General features: G+C 46.6%; 1 protein-coding gene across 1 annotated transcript; it reads right to left on the minus strand.

Moving 5' to 3' along the window:
- Positions 1–3,149: 3,149 nt before the first annotated feature.
- rnd2 (Rho family GTPase 2) lies at positions 3,150–24,037 on the minus strand. The gene is made up of 5 exons (XM_083677939.1): positions 23,733–24,037; positions 22,931–23,018; positions 8,789–8,898; positions 6,803–6,937; positions 3,150–4,404 (listed from the first exon to the last, which is right to left on the minus strand). The coding sequence occupies exons 1-5, from the start codon at positions 23,832–23,834 to the stop codon at positions 4,135–4,137; spliced, it is 705 nt and encodes a 234-aa protein (XP_083534065.1). The 5' UTR covers positions 23,835–24,037; the 3' UTR covers positions 3,150–4,134.
- Positions 24,038–25,515: the final 1,478 nt, after the last annotated feature.

Consider the following 25,515-nt stretch of genomic DNA (forward strand, 5'->3'; position numbering starts at 1 on the left):
AGTAAGGCTTCCCTTCGTGGATCAATCAGACTAACCTGCCTGGAGTTAAGAGGAGACAGGGCATAATCAGCTCCCTCTGAGCTGTGGAGCTTCTGAGAGAGCCAACGAGCTCCAGAGATACAGAATGGATGTGTCTATGGACCAATCAAAACCACCCACAGATATCAATCATCCCTCCCTTGGCCAAGGGACAGATGTCAATCATGTATCAGATGGTGTCATATTCAGTGTTAGTCTGTGGAGAGTCAATGCTCCTTCTTCTGTCCAGATTTGTTTCTTCCTCAATGATGCTGCCTGCAGACGATTAAAGACAAGCCCAAACATGAATTTATTGTATACACAACACTGCAAAAATATAAGACTTTCACTGGTTTTCATGAGAAGGTTGAAGGAATGACTCCCTACCGCCTGACAGCATGACAGATTAGATATTGAATATTCTCCTGTCCCCAGATCTCGCCTGAGGTGGGCCCTCCCATTTCACATCTCAATCACAGACGATTCATATTCCCTCTAATCCCTCCGAGGAACTTGTGTGCATCCTTCTGAAAACAGATGGAAAAATAATGACTTTATCCTCAGGAATATCAATACTCCTATCGGTCAATCCGTCCGTGACCTACTCCTAATGATAAAAGAGATTAGCCGGAGATCCTCTTTTGGTGATGAGATGCTTGACAGTGGTGGATTTCAACACTAATTCAGACACAAACACATTTGGAAATGGACATACACACGTTTTAATTAGCAGGCATCTTTTCCAGAGAGAGAGAAGCGCTAAACCATGGGCTAATTAATCTCCACAGTCTGTGTTTTCATTACCAAAGCACGTCAGGGACCAGCCCAGGGCTGCCTCCACTTTGTTACGTTCATCTGTTAGGAAACAATAAAGTTGGGCTCAAAGATCCTAAGAGGCAACAAGGGAAGGGTCTCTAAAATAATATGCTGATGGGGATATTTGGTTGATCTAACATATAGTCCCCAGAGATGTCATTTTTAATACCTACTTTATTGCTCATATTGAGTCTGTGTGCGCGCGTGCGTGTGAGTGTGCGTGTGCGTGTGTGTATGTGGCTGTATGTGTGTTAGCTGGTCAAGTTAGTCACACACTGTGTGTGTGTGTGTGTGTGTGTGCTCGCGCGCGCACGCGCATGTGCTTGTGTGTATGTGGCTGTATGTGTGTTAGCTGGTCAAGTTAGTCACACACTGCTCCTCATTACACCCCATCTCATGACTGTACGCAATTTGTGGAGCTCCTCTGTAGCCCTCTGTCACCCAAATGCTCTTCCTACCTTGTTTTATCTTTCTCTTTTTCCAGCTCTTTCTTCCACTGTGGAAAGCACCCCATTTAGGTCATATCTGCATCGTGAAATAGGGCAGTGATGTCCATAGCATTGTCTTTTCTGTGTAGGTGATGTCAGACATCCATTCAGATCTCACTGGGCTTCCCTGTGTGTCTCCCAGCAGCTGCCAACAGCAGGGGAGGGAAGGTACTCAAGTGTGCAGAGGCAGAGAGCTGCGCTACACCTGAACAAAGGTGCTTCTAATCCTCCTGGCGTCTTCTCTGTAAAGGGCAAATGACTGATCAGATTGCTGAAATAGATGCTCGACATTCTACAGTAATAAACCTCTCCGGGAAATGCACGTGTGAGTGGGTGGAGATCTCAAAGATAAACTTAAGAGGCAAACCGTGGAGAAGTCACTTTATTCCCTATCTTTGTTTTATGTGTGTGTGTGTGTGTGTGTGTGTGTGTGTGTGTGTGTGTGTGTGTGTGCAAGGATGAATGGTTGATTTGATGAGTCACAAGCTGAGGGAGATATGCAGACCAACACCACAACCAGTGACACTACCCCCCCACACACACAGAGTGGCACCACAGGACTAATCCTCTTAGTGAGAACCTGAACTACGGGGGCCCAGCAGGTCCAGTGCCCACGCTGCTGGTGCCAACCTCATTTCCACTGCTCATTTCCTGCCCTGAATGACCCCCTCCTAGGCTCCCTCTGCCCTCTGTGCCCATCCAACAACCCCCCTCTCTTTCTCTCGCTCCTGCCATTTATCCCCTTCCTTGTCCTCACACTCTCTAGAGTGGGAGGACTCAATCCTTTTGAGTCCTCCTGTTTTAAACCAGTGGAGCCAGCCAATTCCCAGTTTGCTAATGCAATAAATAGCAGAGACCCTTTTTGCTTATTATGTTTATGTTGGCATTTGTTCTGTTTATTTGTGTGAACGTATGATGCCAGTACTGCTAGTCTTATCAGAGACACACAGAGAATGATGGAAGCTGGTGTGTGTGAGGTCCTGTAGGGCTAGCCTGGCTGTCTGACAGCACTGAGGGCGACACAGTGAGAGAGGTAGAGTAATGCATGTGGGCAGAGCCAGAGTGTGGTGACAGAGACGGACAACCCACTCTGACCTCCAGCCATACTCTGTCAGGTCGAGCAGCACTCCTGCTCCCACATACTTACCAGCTGCCCATAACGTCTGAAAAACAGACAGACCGACCAGACCGTCTGCGCTGTGTTTTTACAGGTACAGTTCAGGGAAAAACAACTCAGGGAGCAAGGAGCAAGGAGTTCAAGGGTCAAACTGATGACAGAATGTTTTACTTAGAGGAGAGAACTTATATGGGATGTCAGCTGTCGCATTGTGTGGAGTCTCCTTTTACCTCAGGTTAACAGAGGCGCCGGGAGACTCGGCTGATAAAACACAGTGTTGCTGTCTTTGCTCTGTGGATGTTGCATTGTGACTTTAGTTTTTTTTGTAACAGCAATTGAGTGGATTAAATATCGACTGTAAATTAGAATGACTTACTATTACTTTTTGACAGGAAAATTGTGTGATGCCAATGCCATAGGATTGATGGTAACCTTGGAAACAGCCAGTTGATGGTTATAGGTGTGACGCTAGCACGTTCCCAAAGGGAACTGGGCTCTCTTAAGATAACCATACGGTGGGTTTGCAAAATGGCTTTTGTGAAGTCAGCTCTGTGCAGGAGGTAGACCCCCACACTAACAGTCATTTGTTTGATCTGAGCAATAATGAGAAAATTGGTCACAGAAGTTGAAGAATGTGTCATCTTAGTGAGTGACAGCAGTGATATTTTCTCAAACACAATGAAGAAACATGGACCAGTGAGGAATTATCTTCTCCCTAGCGTCAAGCTGTTGCTTTATTTTAGACTCAGAGTAAGTGAAAATACAGCAAAATAGCCCTAACATTTTACTGCTATATTTTCCACAAAATAACATCTTAAAATAGCGACAACAGCAATAACTTCAGTGAATCGAGTTGACATGATCTGAGTTGACAAGAAGAGTTAAATAATTAAAAAAAAAAAACAGATATGTAACATGACTTTTTCTAGAAAGCACTTGTGGTTTCAATAATCTGAAATAAACTCCACACATCCTTCACGAGTCAATTCAATATCAATCCTTGCAATTTCAGATTCAGATTTTAGCTCCGTCTGTCCCATCATTAACCCATTCATTACAATCCCTTTTCAGCACATTTTACATACTGTTTTTTTTTTTCCTCAAATATGGCAACAGGAGTTTTCATGACACAATATAGCACATAGCAACAGAAAGCATGTCCACAGAGCAGTCATCCCCCTCTATAAACACATGCTCCTCTCCAACATTCTGATTCAACACGCTCCTCCTCTTCCTCTTCCTCCACCCTCTCTGAAAAAGTAAAAGTGTCGTCCGTCAGCCACCGGCGAAGGCCAGTGTGACGTCCCTCTGTGGTAAAGGTTTTGGAAGTGATTCCTCTTGTCAACACAGGACCATGCTACACTTCTTCTGTCACTGCTCTGTCCTCCAGAGGCTTCATCTGCAGCGAAAATGTCCACTTGAACATCACTTAAAAACAAAAAAAATGTAAACAGCTCCAAAAACACGAAAAGATTCGCGCACAAAGAAAAAATCCAAAGCATCGGGTTCCACAACGCGTCTTTTCTTTTTTTTCTTTTTTTTCATGTTCAGCAGTGCAAAAGATAAGAATAATAAAGGAGGATTTTCAAAAAACAACAAAATAAAAACAACAAAAAAACAAAACAATAAATAGAGTTCCTCTGTCATATATTTCTGTGTATATGTATATTTATATATGTGTGTGTCAGTGGGTCTCTACATGAGCACACAGCTCTTGGCCCGGTCCTTCCTCATAGCAGGGGGGGGGTCCAGGAGCTCAGTCCGGCCCGGTATGGGGGGCAGAGGGAGCTGGGACACCCGTTTGAGGCCCCTGCGGGAGCTGCTGCGTTTCAGCTGGGGCTTGTGTGCCCGCCGCACCGACGCCAGCGTGGTGATGTGGAACACGTCCCGCACGCTGTTCTCCGAGACCTTGGAGGTGCACTCTACGTAGGCCACCGCTCCTATCTGTCTGGCCAACATGCTGCCCTGAGACGCAGAGAGAAAGGAGGGAGGGAGTTAGGGACCACCATCATCATCATCAACAACACCACCACCACCACTATCATCAATACCACCATCATCAACACCATCACCACTACCATCAACACCACCACCACCATCAACACTACCACCACCACCATCTTCATTATCATCAACACCACCATCATCACCACCATCTTCATCATCAACACCACCACCACTACTACCATCATCATCATCATCACCACCACTATCATCACCACCATCTTCATCATCATAAGCAACACCACCGCCACTACCATCATCGTCATCATCATCAACACCACCACCACTACCATCATCAACACCACCACCATCTTAATCGTCATAAACAACACCACCATCTTCACCTCCTTTTCTAAGCATCATCACAAAGTGTATTTACTTTATCTTTTTTCTCTCCCTCTTTCTGTTTACAGCACAATGTCAAAACTAAACATTTGACAACACCACAATGTTTTTCTTGTTTCCTACCCTCAGGCTTGCTTGTCTCGTCACACAGATTTCATCCCATAACTAGTCACTGAACTGAACTTCCATGAAACAGAATGCATCATTTTGTCTTACCGGAATACCATACGAGAAATATCACATTACTGTAGCAAAAGACACGCCTAACCCACAGAGACAGCACAGAGATGTTTTGGATGTAAACATGTTTGGAGACAGATGAACCTGCTCCATGTGACATGAATAATGCAGTGTCTCTCTCTCTCTCTTCTGCCTGTCTCTGACTGTGTCTCTGTATCTGTGTGTCTCTGTGTGTCCCTGTCTCTGTGTTTCTGTTAAAACTGGAGCAGCAGAGGAGCGATGGGGTCTCAGTAGGGGCAGTGGTACTATTGTCTGTGTGTGTTCACAGTGTGGTTAGACAGGAGAGAACTCTCTGCCCTACACAGGCCCAGAATGATGCTTCATTCCAGGGTAGTGTTACCACACCCTGCTGTCTGGCTGGAAGGAATCATTGATTGGATACCGGCCAAATTACATTTTTGGTTCTCTCTCTCTCTCTCTCTGTTCTGTTTGACTTTAAACCTAGTGTCATACAGGGACAACAAGCACTAACGTAATGATAGATGAGATGGGACTGCATTTCCCATGACCCTCCCCTGGGATCATATACACTCACACACAGAGAGAGCCTTAGATAGCCACAGGCCTGGTGTGATCTTATCAGGCTTTGGCACAGAGCCACTGATATGAGAGGAAAAGTCTTCATTAGGTGGAACAGAGGATTTAGAGTAGGGTTGGGGGGAGATGGAGGGGGCGGGGGGTGGCCATGACTAGCAGGGAAGTTCTATCAGATCTTTGGCAGATTATTGCGGAAATGTCTGGGGTTCACCCCATGTTCACAATCGCCTGATCAACAGCAGCAGAACAACCGCAAGCTATTGGATTAGATCACCAAAAGTTTGTTGTCAGGAGCACTTGCTGTTTTGTTGTATGTGACACATTCGCACTGGCAGTACTGCAGGAGCCAGCAGTACCCTGTCGCTGCCTCAGACCGAAATAGTGCCTGACGTCAAACAGGACAATGGCCTAATGTGAGTCTCCCCAAAATTGTCCTCTGCAATTTTCCAAGAGCTTCATGGTGTCCCACTCAATCTTTTGTTTATGTATCTTATTTACATGAGCTGTTTTTTTTTTTTTTTTTTTCAGTTGCTGTTTTTTTTGGCTGAATATGGTTTTTGCCCTGCGGCTAGCACACAGCCAGCGTGGAAAAAGGCCTCTTTGTTCTGAGGGCTTTTGTGTGTGTGGTGTGGGGTGTGTGGTGTGTGTGTGTGGGGGGGGGGGGGGAGAAGCCCCTCCACTTCTGTGTAAGACACAGAAGGGCACAAAATGAACACGCAAAAAGCTGATTAAAATTCACGGATTTACGGAGCAGTTTATCAACCCTCTCCCCCTCCCCCCAATCCCCCTGGCTTAGAGGACGTGGCAGAATGCGATAAAAAGACCTAACTCATTTATCAAAGTCCATTTTTTTTTTTTGTCCATTTATCCTGCATTTTCAAAATCCCTAAATCTGCATGAATATTTCCTATCAGAGTGAAAATGTGTCCCTAGACATAAACCCTAGCAACCCCCCAGTCAGCTACCCCACACCCTCGGTTACAATAAACAACCTCCACAGCGTTGTCAGCATATTGCAGTTGAAATGCCAACCATGGCAACACGTCCGAAGATTTATAATGTGTTTCTACCCTCTCGTTGTCAAGTGTGTGTGTATGTGTGTGTGTCAGTGTGTGTGCGTGCTGTCACTCTCCTCCCCTGTGGGACTTCATTGCGATCGCAAAGCGGTGTATTATTGCTATATTTGTTTCTCTCCCTCTCTCTTAATGTATTCTTCCCTCCATCCCTCCCCCCTCACCTGTTCGTGTGTGACGGGGATGAGCCGTTGCTTGGACAGCTCTCTCAGGGTGCTCACGTCCGTCCGCATGTCCAGCTTACAGCCCACCAGAACCACCTTGGCGTTGGGACAGAACTCCTGAGTCTCCCCCTGCCACTGTGGAACAGACAGACAGACAGACAGAGACAGACAGTAAATACACAGCAGTGCTCGTCAGTCAGATCCCCAGCCGAGGTCCTTCTATGAAACAGTGGAACAAGCCCCCAGGGAACCTTTACATTCTCTGAGCCAAAATACCTTGACCTGTGCCCCCCCCAGGCCTCTCAGCTCCTGGGTGGAGGTGGTTGACCCTGGACCCTGTTACCCAAAGGATAGTACTGTTTTATTTAGTTTCACCTACATTTTGTAAGACATTGGTTAAGCTTATTGGTCTTAATGAATGTAAATGAATGAGTTAGTGTTCACATTCTCGCTTGGGGGCTAATTCAAATTACTTATTGAAATTATGTAATAGTGTATTAAAATTCACATTAGATTTGTTGTCATGGTAAGGCTTGAGCTATTTTTGGTACAGTGCAGACAAATGTGTGTAGTTCTGTTCAACACACGCATAGCTCAGCCCCCCATAGCTCAGCCTTATCAGCCAATCACCCCCCCCCAGAACACAGCCTTAAATCAGACAGCCACATTTAATTTGTTTCTTTCTTTCTCTCTCACTAAATACCAAACAGTTCCAACCCAGACATCTGAGGTGTCAGAGCACTGGAGAAGTCAGGAGCAGAACGCAGGGCTGTGCAGCCATCCGTCAACTGGAAAAAAGCCTTTGACCCGCCAAGCTCTACCCCCACCTCTCCTATGCTGTCCAATCAAACTCATGCATATTTTCACCAGCCATCTCAACCCCCTCCCCCGCCTGTCAGCTGATGACCTTGGTGACAGACTAGGTCATGCGGGGTCAACAGTCTAATTTGGGATGGTGATTGTGCAACAGGTTTCCACGTGCCCTAGGTTTTAGAGATTACCTCTACCACAGCTAGGGGTCAAGAGGTCATGGCACTCCCAACTGGGGAATTCATGGGAAAACCAAAAGCCTTGTTGAGGGGGGGCATTGAGGCTTGCGAGAGACTCGTGGGTAAAAAAAAGGTGTCCAGGGTTAGATCTACAAAGACTGTGGGGAGTGTTTTAGAAGCTCTCAGACCACTAAACACGTCAGCAGGCCTGCTGGAATGTCTTTAAGTGGCAGGAGGAGTAGTTCAAAGGGACACGACACACATGGCCTCAAGATGGGAAATGACTGGGAGGGCACAGAGCCTGTTTTACATGACACACATACGCACAAACAAACCCATAAATAAAGGTGTCTGTAAACACACACAGGCACACCCACGCACACACAGGCACACACACGCACACACACTCGCGGGCCTGTGAATAGTAAAAACATGCCCATAACCACATTTCACCACTCCACCCACATCTTACCACACTTTGGCTCTGACCACGTTCCCAAAACCAATATCAGAATATCACACCCTAAGGACCACCATCCGAACAACTATCAGTGTCTAGCTTCTCATTTCACAAGAAACTCACATAAATGCCCAAACTCAAATGCTCTTGTTCTCCTGGAGGACCCACAACAGCTGTTCCTTGATTGGGTTGGCGTGGCTAATGTGCCTCCCTGATGCTCCACTCTGAACCCAGCACAAACGCAAGTCTGACCCCTTTCTTATTCCCAGTGGGGTGAAGGGTCAAGTATCCTCAGTTGATTTCATGAGGGGTGCTTCAGGGGGGTGCCCCCCCCCCCCCCATCAGGATTTGCTCTGATTTGCTCTATTGTTGGGAGATGAGAGTGTGTAGTAATGACTATACAAAGCATGCATTTAAAGTGAATATAGGATCATTCTGATCAGTAAAAAAGGTAAATCTAAAAGTTAGCAGCACTCACTCCTGTCAGGGCATGATGGAGGACACTGGTTGGAATTGGGTGAGGAAGACGATACTAACCTTCTTCAGGACGCTGTCCAGAGTCTCTGGACGGCTGATGTCAAAGCAGATGAGCACGGCGTCCGAGTCCGGATATGCCAACGGCCTCACGTTATCATAATACGAGGAACCTGGAGACACACCAACACGCATAAGTTAGCGCCTGATCTGCCTCTGAAAAAAAAGGCATTTAATCCTCATTTAACCCCAAGAAAACCTCATTTTAACCATATATGGCCAATCCTGCCGATCCTATAGTCATATGCACAAGCCCTGGAGGATGATGCAGAGCAGCACGAGTGTTAACAATCTGTATAATCACAATTATAGCCACCCAGACGCGTCACACGCACTAGTAGGGCATCGTGCAGCCCTACTATTTGCAGGCTTGCATTCTGCTGATGCCAAACTGTGTTGCTATTAAACAGCTGTATGCTGGGAGTGGATCATCAGTCTCCCAGCTTCACACGCACACAGATGTGCCCAGCTGAGCCCCCCTCTAACACAGAGAAGGAAGGGGGGCGAACATGCACACATGGGCTTGTACACATACACACACCACATCATCATCCCAAATGACAGCAGTCGCCGGGACAAAGGGCAAACTAAAGGTCGCACCCTTTTACCACCTCTTTTCTCCTTCTCTCTCCATTTCTCAATCTCTAGTTGCTGCCTTCATATACACTCTAACTCATGTCTCTCTCACTCTCTTTAATTTCAGTACCTTTAATCAGTTTTGGAGGCAAAGTGGTGCCACTGCAGAATCAGCAGGACTAACTATGTTCCCCCTCTCTCTCCTGTTCTCCTCAAGAGCTCTTAATAGGAGTCTTGTAAAACAGATCTGGGCTGTGAGGAAGTCTGGCTGTGGCTGTGGCCCCCCTGCTGCACTACTCCCCCCCCCTCCCCCCTCCTCTCCCCTGACTGCTGGTTTGGAACACAACCACTGCACCCTACCTCCACAAAGAAGACAGAGAATTGAGATTTTGTTATGGCTCCTCTTGGGGGTGGGGGGGGGGGGGAGATATAGATGACTTGACTTTGTTCCTCATGATTCAAGGGCAACACTCCAAACCCGAGATATAATTTGCATGACATTGCGAGGCCAAGGGCAGCAGCATTGCTACACGGCTGTGTCGTCATTTCACATTAGCATTGCTACTGTATTCAGGAATCTGGTGTACACAATGGCCTCCCAGCCTGTTAAAGCACTGCTGCCTTTGTCATGGCGGAGGAATGGGCTCCACACAATGGCTGTTACCGCCGCTAAAACAGTCGGTATGTTCTCTTTGTGTAGCGGAGGAATGAGGCCTACACAATGGCTGCACGCGGCCCATGGCCGTGCCCATTCAGACGGCTGCTCTTCCCTGACCTCAGCCATCAAGACAAAGGATGATGCTACTGCCACCCTGTCATAAGGGCCACAGACTATTATACTTCAGAGTAGGAGCGTGTGTGTGTGCGCGCGTGTGTGCGTTCGTGCGTCTGTGGAATTAAGCTCTGCAAAACTTTCTAGGGAAGCTTCACTATTTTTTTTCCCCTGCAACCCATTCAAACATTTGACTTCCTGCAGGCAGCCAAAGCTAGACAGCTGGAATTATTTTCAACAGAATAACATGTCTCTCTGTTCCATGTCAAGACAAAAAACAACCAGGTCACAGAGGCAGTCACTGTAGCTGAGAGCAGAAACAGTCCTCACACCACCCGGAAGTCATCACTCCCTCCTTGTTAAAGGCGTATTAATGCAGTCACAAGATTAGTGGTGTTTACTGCTGAGAGACAGGCACTGCACGCACACGCACACGCACACGCGCACGCACACACACACACACACACACACACACACACACACACACACACACACACACACACACACACACACACACACACACACACACCAGCCCTATCACACAGACACCAGGTCCACCACTCAGCAGAGTGCATCGCACAACACAGGGCTCTGATTGGTCACACATGAAGTGCTGTGGCTGCCAATGGTGGTCTTTAGTAGGTATCACAGCACAGCAGGCCTGCAATGGGAAGAGAGGTGAGAAGAGAGGGAGAGGGGTTCGAGGGAGAGGGGTGCGCGGAGAGAGGCCAAAAAAGATTTAATGACTCTCACAATGGGGTGAAGGCAAGGTGCAGAAGGATGAGAGGAGGGAGAGAGAGAGGGGAGATAATTCAAACAGAATCCAAGGGAAGAATTGGGGGAGTGGGTAGATGATGAAAAGTTGAGACAATGGTGCCTGTTTTACTATAAAAGTAATTAAGGGGTTGAGTGAGGGAAACTAGGCCTTGGGGATCAATTTGTCAATCCCACAGATCAGCATGATTGACAGGTCATGGGCACAGCGGGCCTCGACACAGCACTGCGGATCAGAACCTTCCCGGGCTCTGAGCGACAGCGGAGCCACCTCAGCACTTCTACAAAGTCAGAACAGTCCTTTGAGGGAGAGACAGAAAGGCAGGAGGAAAAGTGCTGTGTGTAAAACAAGCCGAGCAGACACATATAAAATCCAATCACCATCACGAGAAGGAGAGAGGGGAGCTTTCTCCCACTCATAAAACAGATCAGCGGCCGTGCCAAAAATGTGCCCTCCTCCAACAGTTTCTGTAGACCGGGCTGAAAAGATAAAAGGGGGGGGACGAGGGTGTGTGGAGGCAGGGTAGTAGGGAGCGGGTGGCCTGTGTGGGTAATGAAAGCACTGGACAGGACAGATCAAATAAAGAAGTATAGGAGCTCTGAGCTGCCTATGGCAGGAGGGTGGGGCTCCAGTCATGTGCTGTGAGGTAGAACAAAAGGTCAATTGAATTCCAGTCAGGGACGGGACAAGACGGATGGGTTAGCATTGGGGAGCGATAGAGGGGGGTGGGGGAGGGGAGGGTGGGCAGAGCCCTGCCCAGTCTGAACAGTCAGGACTGGCACTGCCAATTCCGTCAAGGAATGGGACCCTGCCCTCCGGTGCCAAGGACAGGCATAAAATACCCCTCACAAAACGCTTGGCTCTAGCATTAGCCTGATTTAGCACCAGCCTCCCCAGATAGGGAGAGCGGATGCCTGTCGTTATTTCCATCGTATTCATTAGAGAAAGCCGAGGCTTTGTAGAGGAGGGACTCTGCAGGGAGGTGGGGTTTTCAGGAGTGTTCCTCAGGAAGTCCATTCCACTCTTAAAGACCACAGACACCCCAGAGGACTTACAGGCCGGCAGGTCGTCACTGGAGCACTAATGTACAGTAATCAAGCCTGAGGGCTTCTGGTATGACTTCATTTAGGCCTTCAGTCGTCCCCTGACACACAGGTGCTGCTCACATATAGGGCGTGACAAATCTTTTTATACTGCGTTATTGACAGCTAGATTGCAGCTAATTCAGATCATCTTCGTTGTTTAGCATGATCAAACTCTTTCTGATCCTATAAAAGCATGAACATATACACAGCACTGTACATTCCAAGAGCTTTGACTAGAGAATCATCAAACAATATTTGATTGTTGTGGTAAAATATGCAGTAGGTGATGCCGTCCCATTTTCCATCCAGTTTTGGAAATAATTGTACGTAATTTTACAATTATAATGCGTGTTGAGAAACTAAATACACTACCATTACCAGTAACATCACAGCCTTTTAGAACCCTGATATACTTGCAGACACTTAAATCTTGGTTACAGTAAAGGGTGTTATGCTACAGTACTGTACGTGCAGGAGCAGATGAGAAGGAGGCCATTGTGATGGCTCCCAGCAAAGTGAGGGGAAAATAACAGCTTTTTCCCATAAGTGGACTCTAATGCGTGCATACGGTATGGAGTCCCCACACACACACACACACACACACACACACACACACACAGTGTGGATACTGTTGTGAGTCTATGATAACAGCAGTATCATCTAACTAGCCACAGCCCAAACACACAAACACTCAAACATATGCACACACTTGCTCACACATATATTGGCTCTCTTTCTCTCTTAACACCCCCCAGCTGTATTCCTCTCCGATTCCACCTTCAAAGAGTAGCGAACCATTTCAAGTTGTGGTGGCTGAGTATCGTAGCAACCTGGAGGGATTGCAAAAGGCTTCTTTGTGTGGCCCTGAAAGGAAGTAAAAAGAGGAAGGGAGTGAGCGAGCAGGGGAACGAGGGAGTGGGAGAAAGGAGAGCGGAGAGCGGGGAGTATCCCTAATGCCTCCGATGTAGTGATGGTCAGGAGGTGACTCAGAGGAGACAAGGGGGGATCGAGGCTCCTGCTCTTAAGTGGCCAAGCAGACCTTGGGGGCTTTCATTGCTAACATCCACAGCCTTCAGTAATGGAGGGGGTTGCGTTGTTAATTGGCATGGTTGCTAATCTCTCAGAGCCCCACTCAAACAAACCTCAAGCTAAACAACACTAGGGAGAGAAACGGGAAAAGAAACACTGGGTCCTGCCAATAGATAAACCTTCAGAGAAGACTTATTATGACTGCCAGCCCGCCAAATTACAGTATTCTCTATTTCATCAGGTCGTACAAGCAGAAATCTCCTGGCTACCTCGTTTAATTTGAAGTGGTGTGCACAGCTGCTGTTGCACTTTTCCAGGCCAACACATACACACATGAACGGCGATAAAGAAAGCCCTGTGAAATAGAGAGAGCTAAGTCAGGTTTTCAAAGGCGCTAAAGCACAGATGGGAGAGTGGAGGCGACAGAGGGTTAAATGACCATTAACCTCCCCTGTCTGTGGCCTCATCATCGGGGATATTGATCAAAGCTCTCCCTTCCTTTCACTCTGGAGGAAACAGAGCCTTTGAAGGAGGCTGAGGGCATTGCATGGATGTGCTCAAAGCCCCACTGTAGGGGAGTTTAATGCCTATGTCTGTGTCTCTCCCACTCATAGGTTCAAAAGCAGGACTAGCCGCTGAGCTGACAGCACAGGCAGGGGACATGGTGGGACACGGCCGCCAACGGAGAGCAGGATTACTGTCTGTATCCTATGGCCTCCAGGGAGATGGAGATGGAGTGGGCTGTCCTCTTTCTCCTTTTCTCTTTCTCTCCCTCTTTCTCTCTTCTCCTCTTTTTACCTCACCTCTCCTCTCCTCATTTCTCCTTGCCTCTCCTCCCACTGCTTGATCTCTCTGTCTGTCTTTGTGTTTTGTGCCTCCTGCTGTGTTTTGCCTTCTATCACCCTCATGCTGGGTATTTTCATCCTCCCTATCTATCTATCTATACAACTAGAAGCCGTTTTTTTATTTCAAAACCTCCACCACTTAAACCTGCCAATGCAAACCCCCCCCCACTAATTCCAACTGTCCCAGACAACATACCTAGTCTATACAGGCTCATCTCTTGCTAAAAAGCTTCAAACAACTTCTTCTTCTCTCTATTGTTGTTTTTCTATCCCTTCTTTCTCTCTCTTTCCTCTGTCCTTTATGCAACCTGACAGTAAGCTGTGGTATACTCCCTCTTATGACATAACCCATTATTGTCTGTATTATGTCTGAGCTGGTGTGTTTGTGTAAGAATGTATATCTGTGAGTGAGTGTGTATATATATATATATATATATATATATATATATATATATATATATATATATATATATATATATGTGCAACACACGCCAAGGTTTGTTGGTTCGCCGGCTGGGTTTTCTCAAGCATTGTGCCTTTCAACACTGGGAATGATGAGTCATCATGGCAAAGTGGTATGCACTGTTTAGACAAGTTACACCAAATAACACCATTCAAACAGACAAGACGACGCTTAGAGAGAACAACTAGAAGCTGTTTTTTGTTTCACAACCTCCACCACTTAAACCTGCCAATGCAAACCCCCCCACTAATTCCAACTGTCCCAGACAACATACCTAGTCTAACTTTTCTCTTGTTCTGAGCACGTGAAACCGGGGGACACAGGGAGGGGAGGGGAGGGGAGTTGAGGACATTTAAGGGGGGTATTTTGGAAGCGAGAAGACCTGGGAATATCCGGTTTCACTGCCTAAAAAAGTGTTGATCCGATTAGACAAAAGGCTTCAGGAGGCTTGAGGAGTCGGGTTAAAAGCCCACCCTCCCTGGTTCATCACAGTACCTTCACACATCCCACTGAGAAGGGAATGGAGGAGGTATGCATGTATATATGAAGGCCTGGTCTGGCCAGGAAAAGATTGCTGCACAGACAATATGACTTGTAATGCTGTGACCACCAGTAGGAGGTGATTACCATGCCGTAATGGATTCTCTTCTGAAGAGGCCCCACTCTCTCGCAGGAGGCATTCAAATTCCCCCTCCCTTTCACCTGGAAATCACCATGCATTACAGTCTCTCTCTCTCTTTCACAGTGCTGTTTTTCAGAGGAGAGGAGGAGAGAGAGGAGGGGAGAAGATTCTACTCTCTTCGAGAATTTTCATTTAAATGTGGTAATAATACTGAAAGCGGGGTTTCAGTCCAAGGCTGCCTGTTTGATATCAAAAAGAGACAGGATATATTCAGAAAGCTATTATGGGCACATAAAAGACAACTTGTGAGGAGAGGGAAAGGACATCCTCTCCTACACCTCCCCCCCCCCCCCCCCCCCCACACACACACACACACACCACCCCCAAACTGTCCGAGCACATCCCTATCATCGCCCTATCCATCCTCAGCCCGGCCCACTCTACAGGTCCCTGGGGTGGCATCTGGGAGAGATGGGGCACCACTTCCATGACTGCGTTGAGTGCGCTTTCACTTCCACAAAGGCAGCGGAGAGAGAAACAGAGAGCATCTGATCCTGTTTATAAATAAAAGTCATCCATAAATGATGGGAACTGTGGTGGGGGGGGGGGGGGGGGGGGGGGGGGGGGGGGTGATGCGGGTTAGGGGGCCATGCGGGCTTTGAGATGGACCCAGCCGTATCTCCTTACGCTTGGCTGGGTTGCAGGAGGATGCTGAGAGGGGTCTGCTCTGGTGGAGGTGGGGGAGAGGGTGTGCTGAAGGCTAGCCCTGGGAGCCACGCAGGCGAGGCCCAGTCTCTGTGGCCCTTTGATGTGCGCTGATCAAAGCTGGTGCCACGGTGAGTTCTGCTGAGCTCAACCCAGGGGGGCCCGGGCCCGGAGACCAGCAGTCCCCCAGTCTCCTGTGTTGAGCTTCCTGCCAGCCTGTGTGAGCCTAAGTCTGGCTGCTGCTGCTGCTGGAAGGGAACAGACAAGTGTTTGAGTGTCAGTCTGAGTGAGTGGGCGCCAAGCTTTTGTGTGTTTGTTTGTTTTTTTTAACTCAGATTGACGGGGTGCCTATACGTGAAAGAAAAGCCTCAAAAAATCATCTCAAATATGAAGAAGCTTAAACATTTCTCGTGTTAAGCGACAGGAAAACCTAAAAACGAAAAGTGTCTCAAAAAGGACCAAGTCATTCATTCCCTCAAGTAAAGCATGGAAATCCTCCTCACTTCATTATATTCCTCCATTGGAGGCCATGTTTAAGTCCATGTCCCATTCAGATGACTCCATTTAGGACCAATAACTTCCTACTATGTCCATAGAGTCTGTGTGTGTGTGTGTGTGTGTGTGTGTGTGTGTCCGTGCGCGCGTATGCGTGCATTTGTTTGTGTCATGGTATGTGTGTGTTTGGAGTCAGTATATAGTGAAATAGAGTGAGCATGAACAGTCAGTGTTTGTGTATGACTGAGTGAGTCTCCCACAGGACCAGGGGGCCAGAATGGTCCTGTCCCCAGGGAACACCCAACAACCCTGACCCCCCACAGCACATCACAAAGCTCAGAGGGGTGGGCTCCACACATCCACGTCCTGGGAGGAAGGGAACAGGCCAGATGTACACCTCTCTCTCCTTCTGTCACTTTCCCCTCACGTTTCACTGCAACGGAACACAACTCTCTCTCCCCCTTTCTCCCTCCCTTCACCCACACCCCACCATAGTCCCCAGCTGCTATGCTTCCCAGCCTCATTGTGCCCCCGAGCGCCACCCCAGGTCCCAGGCCCCTCCCCCACCCCTCCTCTGGTCAGCTGAGACACAATAGCAGGGGTGAGGGGGGTCAGGGCTGTTGGCATTCCCATAGACTAACACACATGCACAGGCAGGCGCGCGCACGAACACGCAGGCACGCACTCACTCACTCAGTATAGTGTATATCGTTATCTCTTCTCTTCCTCTGTAATCCTCTCTCTTGTCTATTCTACTTATCTGTCTGTCTTTCCTCCGTGATTGCTCGCTGTTTTTCTGTCTGGGCCTTGTCAGTAATACATCCTATGAATACCAAAATATAAATAACTTAATAGTAGTCCAATCATCTAAAATATTTCATAAAACGGTGTCCAGCTGAAAATATGATAAGTAAGCAGACTATACAGTACATTGAGCAGTAGTGTCTGGCATCCAGATGAATGACATGCTGTAGAGATACAGTATGTCTGTGTCGGGGTTCATACAGTCACCAGAGATCAGATAGGAGAGGGACTGGGAGGTTGTCATTAGAGAGCTGTCTGGACTCTGGAGTCCCACAGAAGCAGCCTTGTGACACTCAGATTAGGGCCTGGGAGGCAGAGGGAGGAACAGAGGCGGGAGGTCTCACCATTGGGCTGTGTACCGACTCATCACATAAGCATAGAGATGAGCCTGTCCTGCGGTGTGTGTGTGTGTGTGTGTGTGTGAACATGATTCATATAGTCCAGTTAGTGGTTGATGGTTCCGGTCATGTGCCTGGTCATGTGTGTGTATAAACGCTGTGCGTATGTGCCTGTATGTGTGTGTGTGCCTCTCTTTCTGTGAGGCAGGGAGATATTGTGTGTGTGTTAATTATAGCCTGTGTGTTCCTGTCAGTAAGGTTGGCTCTCACACAGCTTGTGGCCTCCCTCTGCTACACGTGGTCCCTGACTCCAGGTCAGCTCAGCGCTCTGCTTCAGCAGCCGCCTTGACTAATGAGCCATCACACGGAGGGGAAATAAGGGAGGGAAAACGGGGAGGAGAGAGAAAGATGGGGTATTCAAGGAAAGAGAGTGGATGTTGTATACATTTAAAAACACCCTCAATCCGTATGTCTGGATACTGGCACGTGATACAGATTCTTCGTTTCGGTCTCTATCCTTTACTTATAGTTGTGTTCATGTCTTTCCCCCCCTCTCCTCTCCCAGGTATGATTGGCTCTGTGGCATATTAGCAGACGGCACCCAGGCCATGTCCCCTCCAGCGCAGTGACTGACCCCAGAGTCATCGTTAATGAGTCAGACTCAGTGAGCCCTGTCAGAGACACTTGCCCACCTAGGGGCCGCACCGGGCGGTGAGACATCCAGCCCTGCAGCCTGTACCCCTGGGGTCTCCTTCCGGCTCTGCAAGCCAGGCCTCTGGGCTCTGGGTGACTACATGGTCACTCACAGTTAGTGGAGCAATATGCAGCGTAGAGTAAGTAGGATATAGGACTGATCAATACTGTTGCTGCACTGTATACATGACACACACCAATACAGTGCATATATACTTGTTACACACATACAGTTATGGCTGTTTGATTTGTACAATTGTAATCCCTGGGATTATGAGGTAGAGCCTACTGCTTTTGGGGGGGCAGATTTAATCCCTCAGAAGGCGTAACTGGGCCCACAGGGACACAGTGGAGAGCCAGGTCACCCCGCCCCCCCTTCTTAAAATACCTCCACAGGAATTCCAACATTGTCTCTATGAGCCTGGAAATGGCACACTTGTATTTCTAGCTAAAACGTAACGTGGCAGTGACACAATTTTAGATCTCATGCGGACATACTTTTTTTTATTACAGATTGTAATCGTTTTCTGTTGTTGCTGTTGTTAGGAGTGTTGAAACACATTGAAAAAGAACCTAATCATTACCAGTGCTGTAAAGATGTCAAACTTGAGCAATGATTAATTGAAAATGGGACCTAACGTGAATACTCTACCGGGGGTTCTGCTCAGCTCTCCTCCGCAGAGAGAGCTCTAACTACATGTTAATGTTACTTAGCCTTGACATGCCCTAAAAATAGCATGGGCAACACCTCCTTCAATTCTATGAGGAATGAACATCCCCTCCATACTGGTGCTGATCTGAAACAATAGTCATACAGCCCATGTATGCTATGCTATATTCATGTGCAGGATATTACACTCTCACAGTAACATAATGATAGTGTAAAAGAAATTCTAATTCTTCAAATGGATAAACTGTGTAATAGGTGTATGGGAAGTGTATCCAAAAATAGCCATGACCTTATACACCTATTTCACATTAAAACACCTCCTCTGGGTGTTGAGAGGGGCATGTTGAAGCCTCCCAGTAACCCTGCGGTATCTCCAGGCCCTCATTACCAGGCTTGTACAGGTGTACGTGTACCTGCCGACGGGCGTGGCGGCAACATAAAAACAGGTTTTTTGGTTTCGGCAGATATTCCCTCAGGCTGGTCAAGTGTTCAAACGGCTTGTTCACTGCAGCAGCTGTGTGTGTGTGTGTGTGTGTGTGTGTGTGTGTGTGTGTCAACAACATCTTCTAGGACATTCTCATCCCCTCTCAGGATGTTGACAACATCAATATTGACAGTTATGGTTTTAAGACAAGGCATCGTCATTTCTGTGCGGTATGATTCTTTACCCATAACAGTTGAATTCAGGATTTGACAAAAACAAAACGGTAATAAAAACAGGCCATTATACCTAAAATCATCTTGTTGAAGTGTTTACCTCTATATTTCAATGGGGACGGTAAAATAAGAACAGGGAAGCATGGGAGTTAAATTACAGTGAGAAATGAGGAAGGCCAAACGGGTGATTGATGCTCCAAGTCACTGAGCGTAAGCCTTCCAAATCTTCCCCGTCCATCAGCACGGTGAAGCAGACGAGAGTCTCGTTTCATGTTGGGCCTGCTCTCTGAGTGCCTTCAGCTACGCTACAGCCAGAGTAGGAGGCAGAGGGGGGTCTGTTGGTTTTATTTCATCTCTGCATCGTGGTTGTAGCTCATGCACTCGCTATTAAACATTCATCACGTGGAGAGGGCAAGGGAATGGAGAGCCCTGTGAACTAAGCCTGTTGATACAGGGCTCGGGGGCACACTAATGGTCCAGTGCACTGAGAATGTGGGTTTTAACAAAAACAAAGACAGCAGGAATGTTGAAAAGTCAGTGTGCATGTGTGATGTGCGAGGCTGTATGTCTGTGGTGTTGTGAGAGCGCTCTAGGATATGGGTGATGTAATGGGTTAGCACGGACTAGTCATTATGTTTAAAAATGAAAAACTAAAATCACACCTGTGATTACAGAGACACCTGTTGCGAGTGACTGGGTGTTATGTAAAATCATTTGTATTGGTCTGGATAACACACAAACGGCTTGAGAGGACCTGTTTGACATTGCTTATGAGCTGTAATGACATGAGATAATCTCCCAAAATATGTGGGCATGATACAGTATGACTAAGACTAACTCTCTGACCCACGGCACAAGGCTTCCACTTTCCAGATTGGGATCGGATGGAGCACTAAATCAGAGAACATAAACAGAGACGTGACTGTAGTGTGGGAAAGATATAGACTGTCGTGAGTTAAGACATTCTCAGGGAGACATTCTCAGTCTTGTGAGTGGGAGAATGTTCCGGGGCCAGAGTCTGAGGGGATAGTTCCCATGCAGCACTACCATATTGGGAAGAGGAAGAGGGGGCATCAGCATTCTGGCTGGGTAGATACTCAGACTGGCTGGCTACCATCGTGCCCCTGTGAGCACCCAGCACTGGTCACTGATTGGTGCGCAGACCCATTGTGACCCAATGTCATTGTTAGGATGACCAATCACAACTTGGAATCTGGGCTTCGGAATGGTGACATTTGCGCTCAAGGAGAAAGGGATTGTCAGTTGTCGCTGTCTTTTTATATATCAGCACTCCACTGCTACTTAGATACAGAGACGAACAGATGCAAAACACAGATATTAACACAAATAGACACACAGAAAACACACATACACACTCTAATCTCTCTCTCTCTCTCCCTCCCTTTCACACTCACTCTCGCTCATACACACACACACACACACACACACACACACACACACATTTGCATTCCACTCAATCGGCTTCTAATTGACTTAATTCTCCAGATGGTTCCAAGTAGAGTGCAGGGTGGAATACAAAGCAGAGCTGAAATTTGGCCTCTGGTCTAGAGGAGCCAGAAGGGCCCTGTTTCTGTTTATACCGCTTTAAAATAAACATCCCATTCATTTAGGACCCCGGCTCACACACACAGACTGAGTAACTAGACCAGTAATGACTTCAAATACATCAATATCTCACCTCTTGTTTTCATCCATCCTGGGAAGACTAGACCATGTTGAGAAGACAAAATCAATGAGGCTAAACTAATCAATGGTCTTCTGCCACGCTAAAACAATGGGACCTATGACCTCGTTAATGGCAATACACGTCCTACCAGACCACAGGGGCTTTGGAAGTGTGAATGAGGCTAGACTCCAAGCTCCTGAAATAGCTTCAATTAAAAGTCAAATCATTGGGGTTTTGGAATTGGTTTTTCGTTCAAGCATTAAAAAGCAACTAGTTCAAAAAATAACAAAAACAGTTTGACAGTCTAGGAGACTGTGGTAGCTACATGTATGATGGGGTAGTTGGCTCTACTTAATGAAGAGCAGTGGGGATCTATGCAAATGCATCTCTTCAACAGCAATTAGAGCAGTAGGTCCAGAGAGTGCAGGCAGCTGGAGAGTGGGAGACACATGGCCCCTGGCAAAATACTGCTGCTGCCAACGTACATGAGGGAGAGAAAAAGTGAGAGGAAGAGAGGGTCAGAGGAGGAGAGAGAGGGAAAAGATAGAGATGAATGGGAAGGAAAAGATGAAAGGCTGAGCATGGTAGAATGGAGACCTTCATGTTTTGTTTTCAATCTAAATGTTTCAGTGTTTCACCATAGTAGGCAATGCAGTAATTGATATCTTTTGAGTGAAAATATTAACATCTGGGTTTGCTATGAATCAGACAGTAAACACACACACACACACACACACACACACACACACACACACAACTTGCCCTTTGGCTGGTAGGGTGATATTTTGTTTACAGTGGGAGGGGGGTTTCTTTGCTGAAGATTAGTCTTCAATCACATCGCAAGTGGACATCAAAGGATTTAGACGTACAACACTGCTACCAAGTCAGACGCCCCCCAAAAGTGGAGATAAGAAACAGTTGTGCCTCCAAGCCATAGAGACCTCCTAACCCCTGCCCCCTGCTGACAGGCAAAAGTAGATTTACTCTCAGGGTCGAGAAGAGGTCCCATCCGCTTCCAGAAAATCCCCTCCAAAGAAAACATTCTTATCCATATGACCATGTAACATGAAAATATCACATAATCCTTTTGGAGGATGCTTTAGGTTTGAGAATGTTTAGACAGTGGGACTAAAGGGAATTCCCCTGGGGTTCCATACCCAAGCCAAGTCAGAGGTCTGTATGGTCAGATAGACACCATCACTGCAGCTCTGAGCTGGAAGCTAATCCAGCCTGACATCCCTGGACTGAAAGTAGAACATGGCATTCCACAAAGAGGGGCATCACTCTGTTTTAGGTCTGGAGGTGTGGGACCCAAGAGTGTTACCCCAAATTGCATCCTTGTTCTGAAACCCCTCAGTAGGCCCATAGCTGGAATCAAATACAGACCCATTAGCTAGACAAAGGAGTGGTAATTAGTTCACACCCAAAGACAGACTATCAGAAGCCAAGGGATGCCTCCCTCCTTTTGGCACTGATATGGACGCTGTGGAGGGTTTAGAACGGTGCAAGCACATTAATTATGGATGTTTGTAACGGCAAGATCATTTAACAGTTCTCAGACTGATTTAGCCTGGACCCCCCTCGCAGTTGCCTGGCCCCCGTGCAGCGTATGGGAAGAGCGAACCACATAGCGCGCAGCGAGGAATGCAAATACGGTGTACTGACAGAAATGACTGGCTGGCACGAGGTTCTCAGCAAAGACAGCAATCACAAATAGCTGATGCCCCGGGCAGAAATACGTCAGTCATAAGTTGGCAGGGTCAAAGCAATTCGTCAAATAGGCCTAGAACGCTGCTTGAAAACTTGGAACTGATTGAAGCAGCCCCCCCTTCCTCCCACAGTCTCAGACACGGACTGTCGCCGCTGCCGTGCAGTAAGATTGATTTGTCGTCAATCTTTAGAAGAAGCCGAGACCCTAAATAGTCTTACCTGATGTGTCCCACATGTTCAGTTCGATCCTCTGTTTGTCGATTTCAAAACTGGCCGTGTAATTTTCAAAGACCGTCGGAACGTAGTTCTGAAAAGATAGTTTTAATAGTTACAACATGAATTAAACATCTAGGAAAAATATAATTCTCATTAAATTTCATGAATCATTTAGCAAGTTTGTTGTTTATTCAATAAATAGATGGGATGTATTAAAGATGTGCAGAGCAGGCCTATACAAATTAGGGCGGTACAATAGCCTACGCATTATTTAAATAAAATAACTAAAGAATAATATTTAGACACTCATCAGTCACAGTGCTTAGTCCCTCCATATAATAGGCCTATTTGATGCTAACGGTGGGGTATCGCGCACGGGGGAGCACGCACTCTCTTTCTCTATACACACAGATATTAACACTAATAGGCACACAGAAAACACACACACACACACACTAATATCTCTCTCTCTCTCACACTCACACACACTCACACACACTCACACACACAGGTCGCCAAACGCAGGTGCCTTCACACCTTTCTAGCTGAACATTTTTGTTGAGAAACTTGAAAAGAGATAGAGAGAAGAAGAAGTGTCCTTATTTCGATTATTTAGAAGCTGAATCTGGTTTAGTGATGCAAGTAACCAATGACACCCATTTACAAACTGCGCTTGAGTCCCAGAAGAATCAAATCGACCCATGCCTTTTCGTCAGTTGTTACATTTCCCATTTGACATCACACTCAAATATGAATAATGATCATCCTAATATCATCATTAATACTAATTCATCGGGACACCTACCTCTGGATAGCAGTCCTTCGCAAAAACGTGTAGGAGCGCCGTTTTACCACATTGCGTGTCTCCGACCACCACGATCTTACAGCGGCTACCTTGACTTTCCATCTTTGTCCGTCAGTATCTCAGTGTTTCATTCACCATCCGATAACGATAAGATATGGCTGGAACTAAAAGAAAACCCGCAAAAATGCATGTGCCAATTGCGGCGCTTACTTCTATACGTCCTCTCCCGCTTGTCCTCCTCCTCAGTCCACCCCGCAGACTTCGGCTCCCACGGTTACACTAGATACCCTCTGACTGCCTGATTACCCCCGCCTCAGCAGCACGCGGATCTCTGCAAACTCTACTTTTTATTTGGCCACGCCTAGCCGCTACGCGCGTCCAACGAGAGAGCGAGTTGGTCCTCGTGCATTGTAGTCAATTCAATTAACTTTGTTACCTTTTTTCGTCATGTATCAAATTTCACTTATACAATATATGCTTATATGCTTCCATACATACACAGGAAGAGTGAATTCTTCTAAAGTATCCTGGGCTATTTTGAATTAAATTAGCATTAAATTGCAAATTAGGTGTTGATTCCTATGTAATATCATATCACAAGTCTCTATTAACTGTTCTCGGTATTTCTCTGAGCAAATTAGCATATAACATATAATAAGTTTTTGGTGGCAATTTCTACCACTAGGGACTACTGTAGGTCATGTCAACCATAGTCTCCCAAATCAGACATGTTGCCTCCCACAAATTACATATGCTGGATGGCTAGAGACTGGTAAACCCTGAATGGTCTGAGACAGAGAACAATGCCAATGGTGGTAATGGTAGGAACTAATTACCATATCATGAATATCTTGAATCATCCAGCCAGAAGGGTTGGGAGTGCTAATCACACCCGACCCCCACTTATACTCATATCAATGTATCTCTTCATTATCCAAACTCGTAATTACCTTTTAAAAGAAAGAGATATGATCCATTTGGAGGACCTTCTATGTGAATGAGATATCGACTTCACCAGCGGCAGCGCTACTGTAACCGTTGTCCAATGCAGTGAGAGGTTTGAAACTGGAAACTGGAACCTGGTTTACCTTTTCTGCAAGCTTCCACTGCCTCCTTTTGGTCATACGTGGTATTTCTGGAGACAAAGCATACCAGTGTGTGTACATGACGTACTGTATCTGAGAGCTAAGCAGATTCTCTTATAAATTGCATTTGTTCTTTATTTTAAGGGGTCGGAGGGCCTTAATAAGTGTTTAAAATATATCATATTATTGTATTGGTTTAGGCCAAGAAAAGCATCCTGTGCATTATCTTTATTTCATGTGATTGCAGTGATACTACTGCATGATTGAATTCAGTGGATATAGGCAGTTAAATTGTGTAAGGTGTGGCTTTTATTTAATGCTTTCTCAATAAACAGAAACAGCAGAACAAGTCAATTTTGGTGTAAAATATAGTGACTGTATCACAATGAAGTACAAACTTACTGGACTGAATATGTCAGAAGATGCAAGGGGTTGTTATGTTTAAGGTCCCTGGAAAGAGAGGTCTGGAGAGAGTCCCATAGAGAAGGCTGTGTGTATACATCACTTCCCAGAACTAGCCAATGACTTCTACTTTCTGATACACAGTTTTTTTCTTTTTAAAGCTGTGACAGAATGTGTTGTGCAGTACTTATTCTCAGCAGCAGGGGGACATAGCTGCTCCACAGCAGTAGGCCTAGCAGTGAAGTTCTACAAATGTCATCCTAGTATTCCAGACAGTGAGTGTCTGCTGCACTTTA

The sequence above is a fragment of the Argentina silus genome (genome assembly GCF_951799395.1).
Source record: "Argentina silus genome assembly, chromosome: 9".
Lineage (NCBI taxonomy): Eukaryota > Metazoa > Chordata > Actinopteri > Argentiniformes > Argentinidae > Argentina > Argentina silus.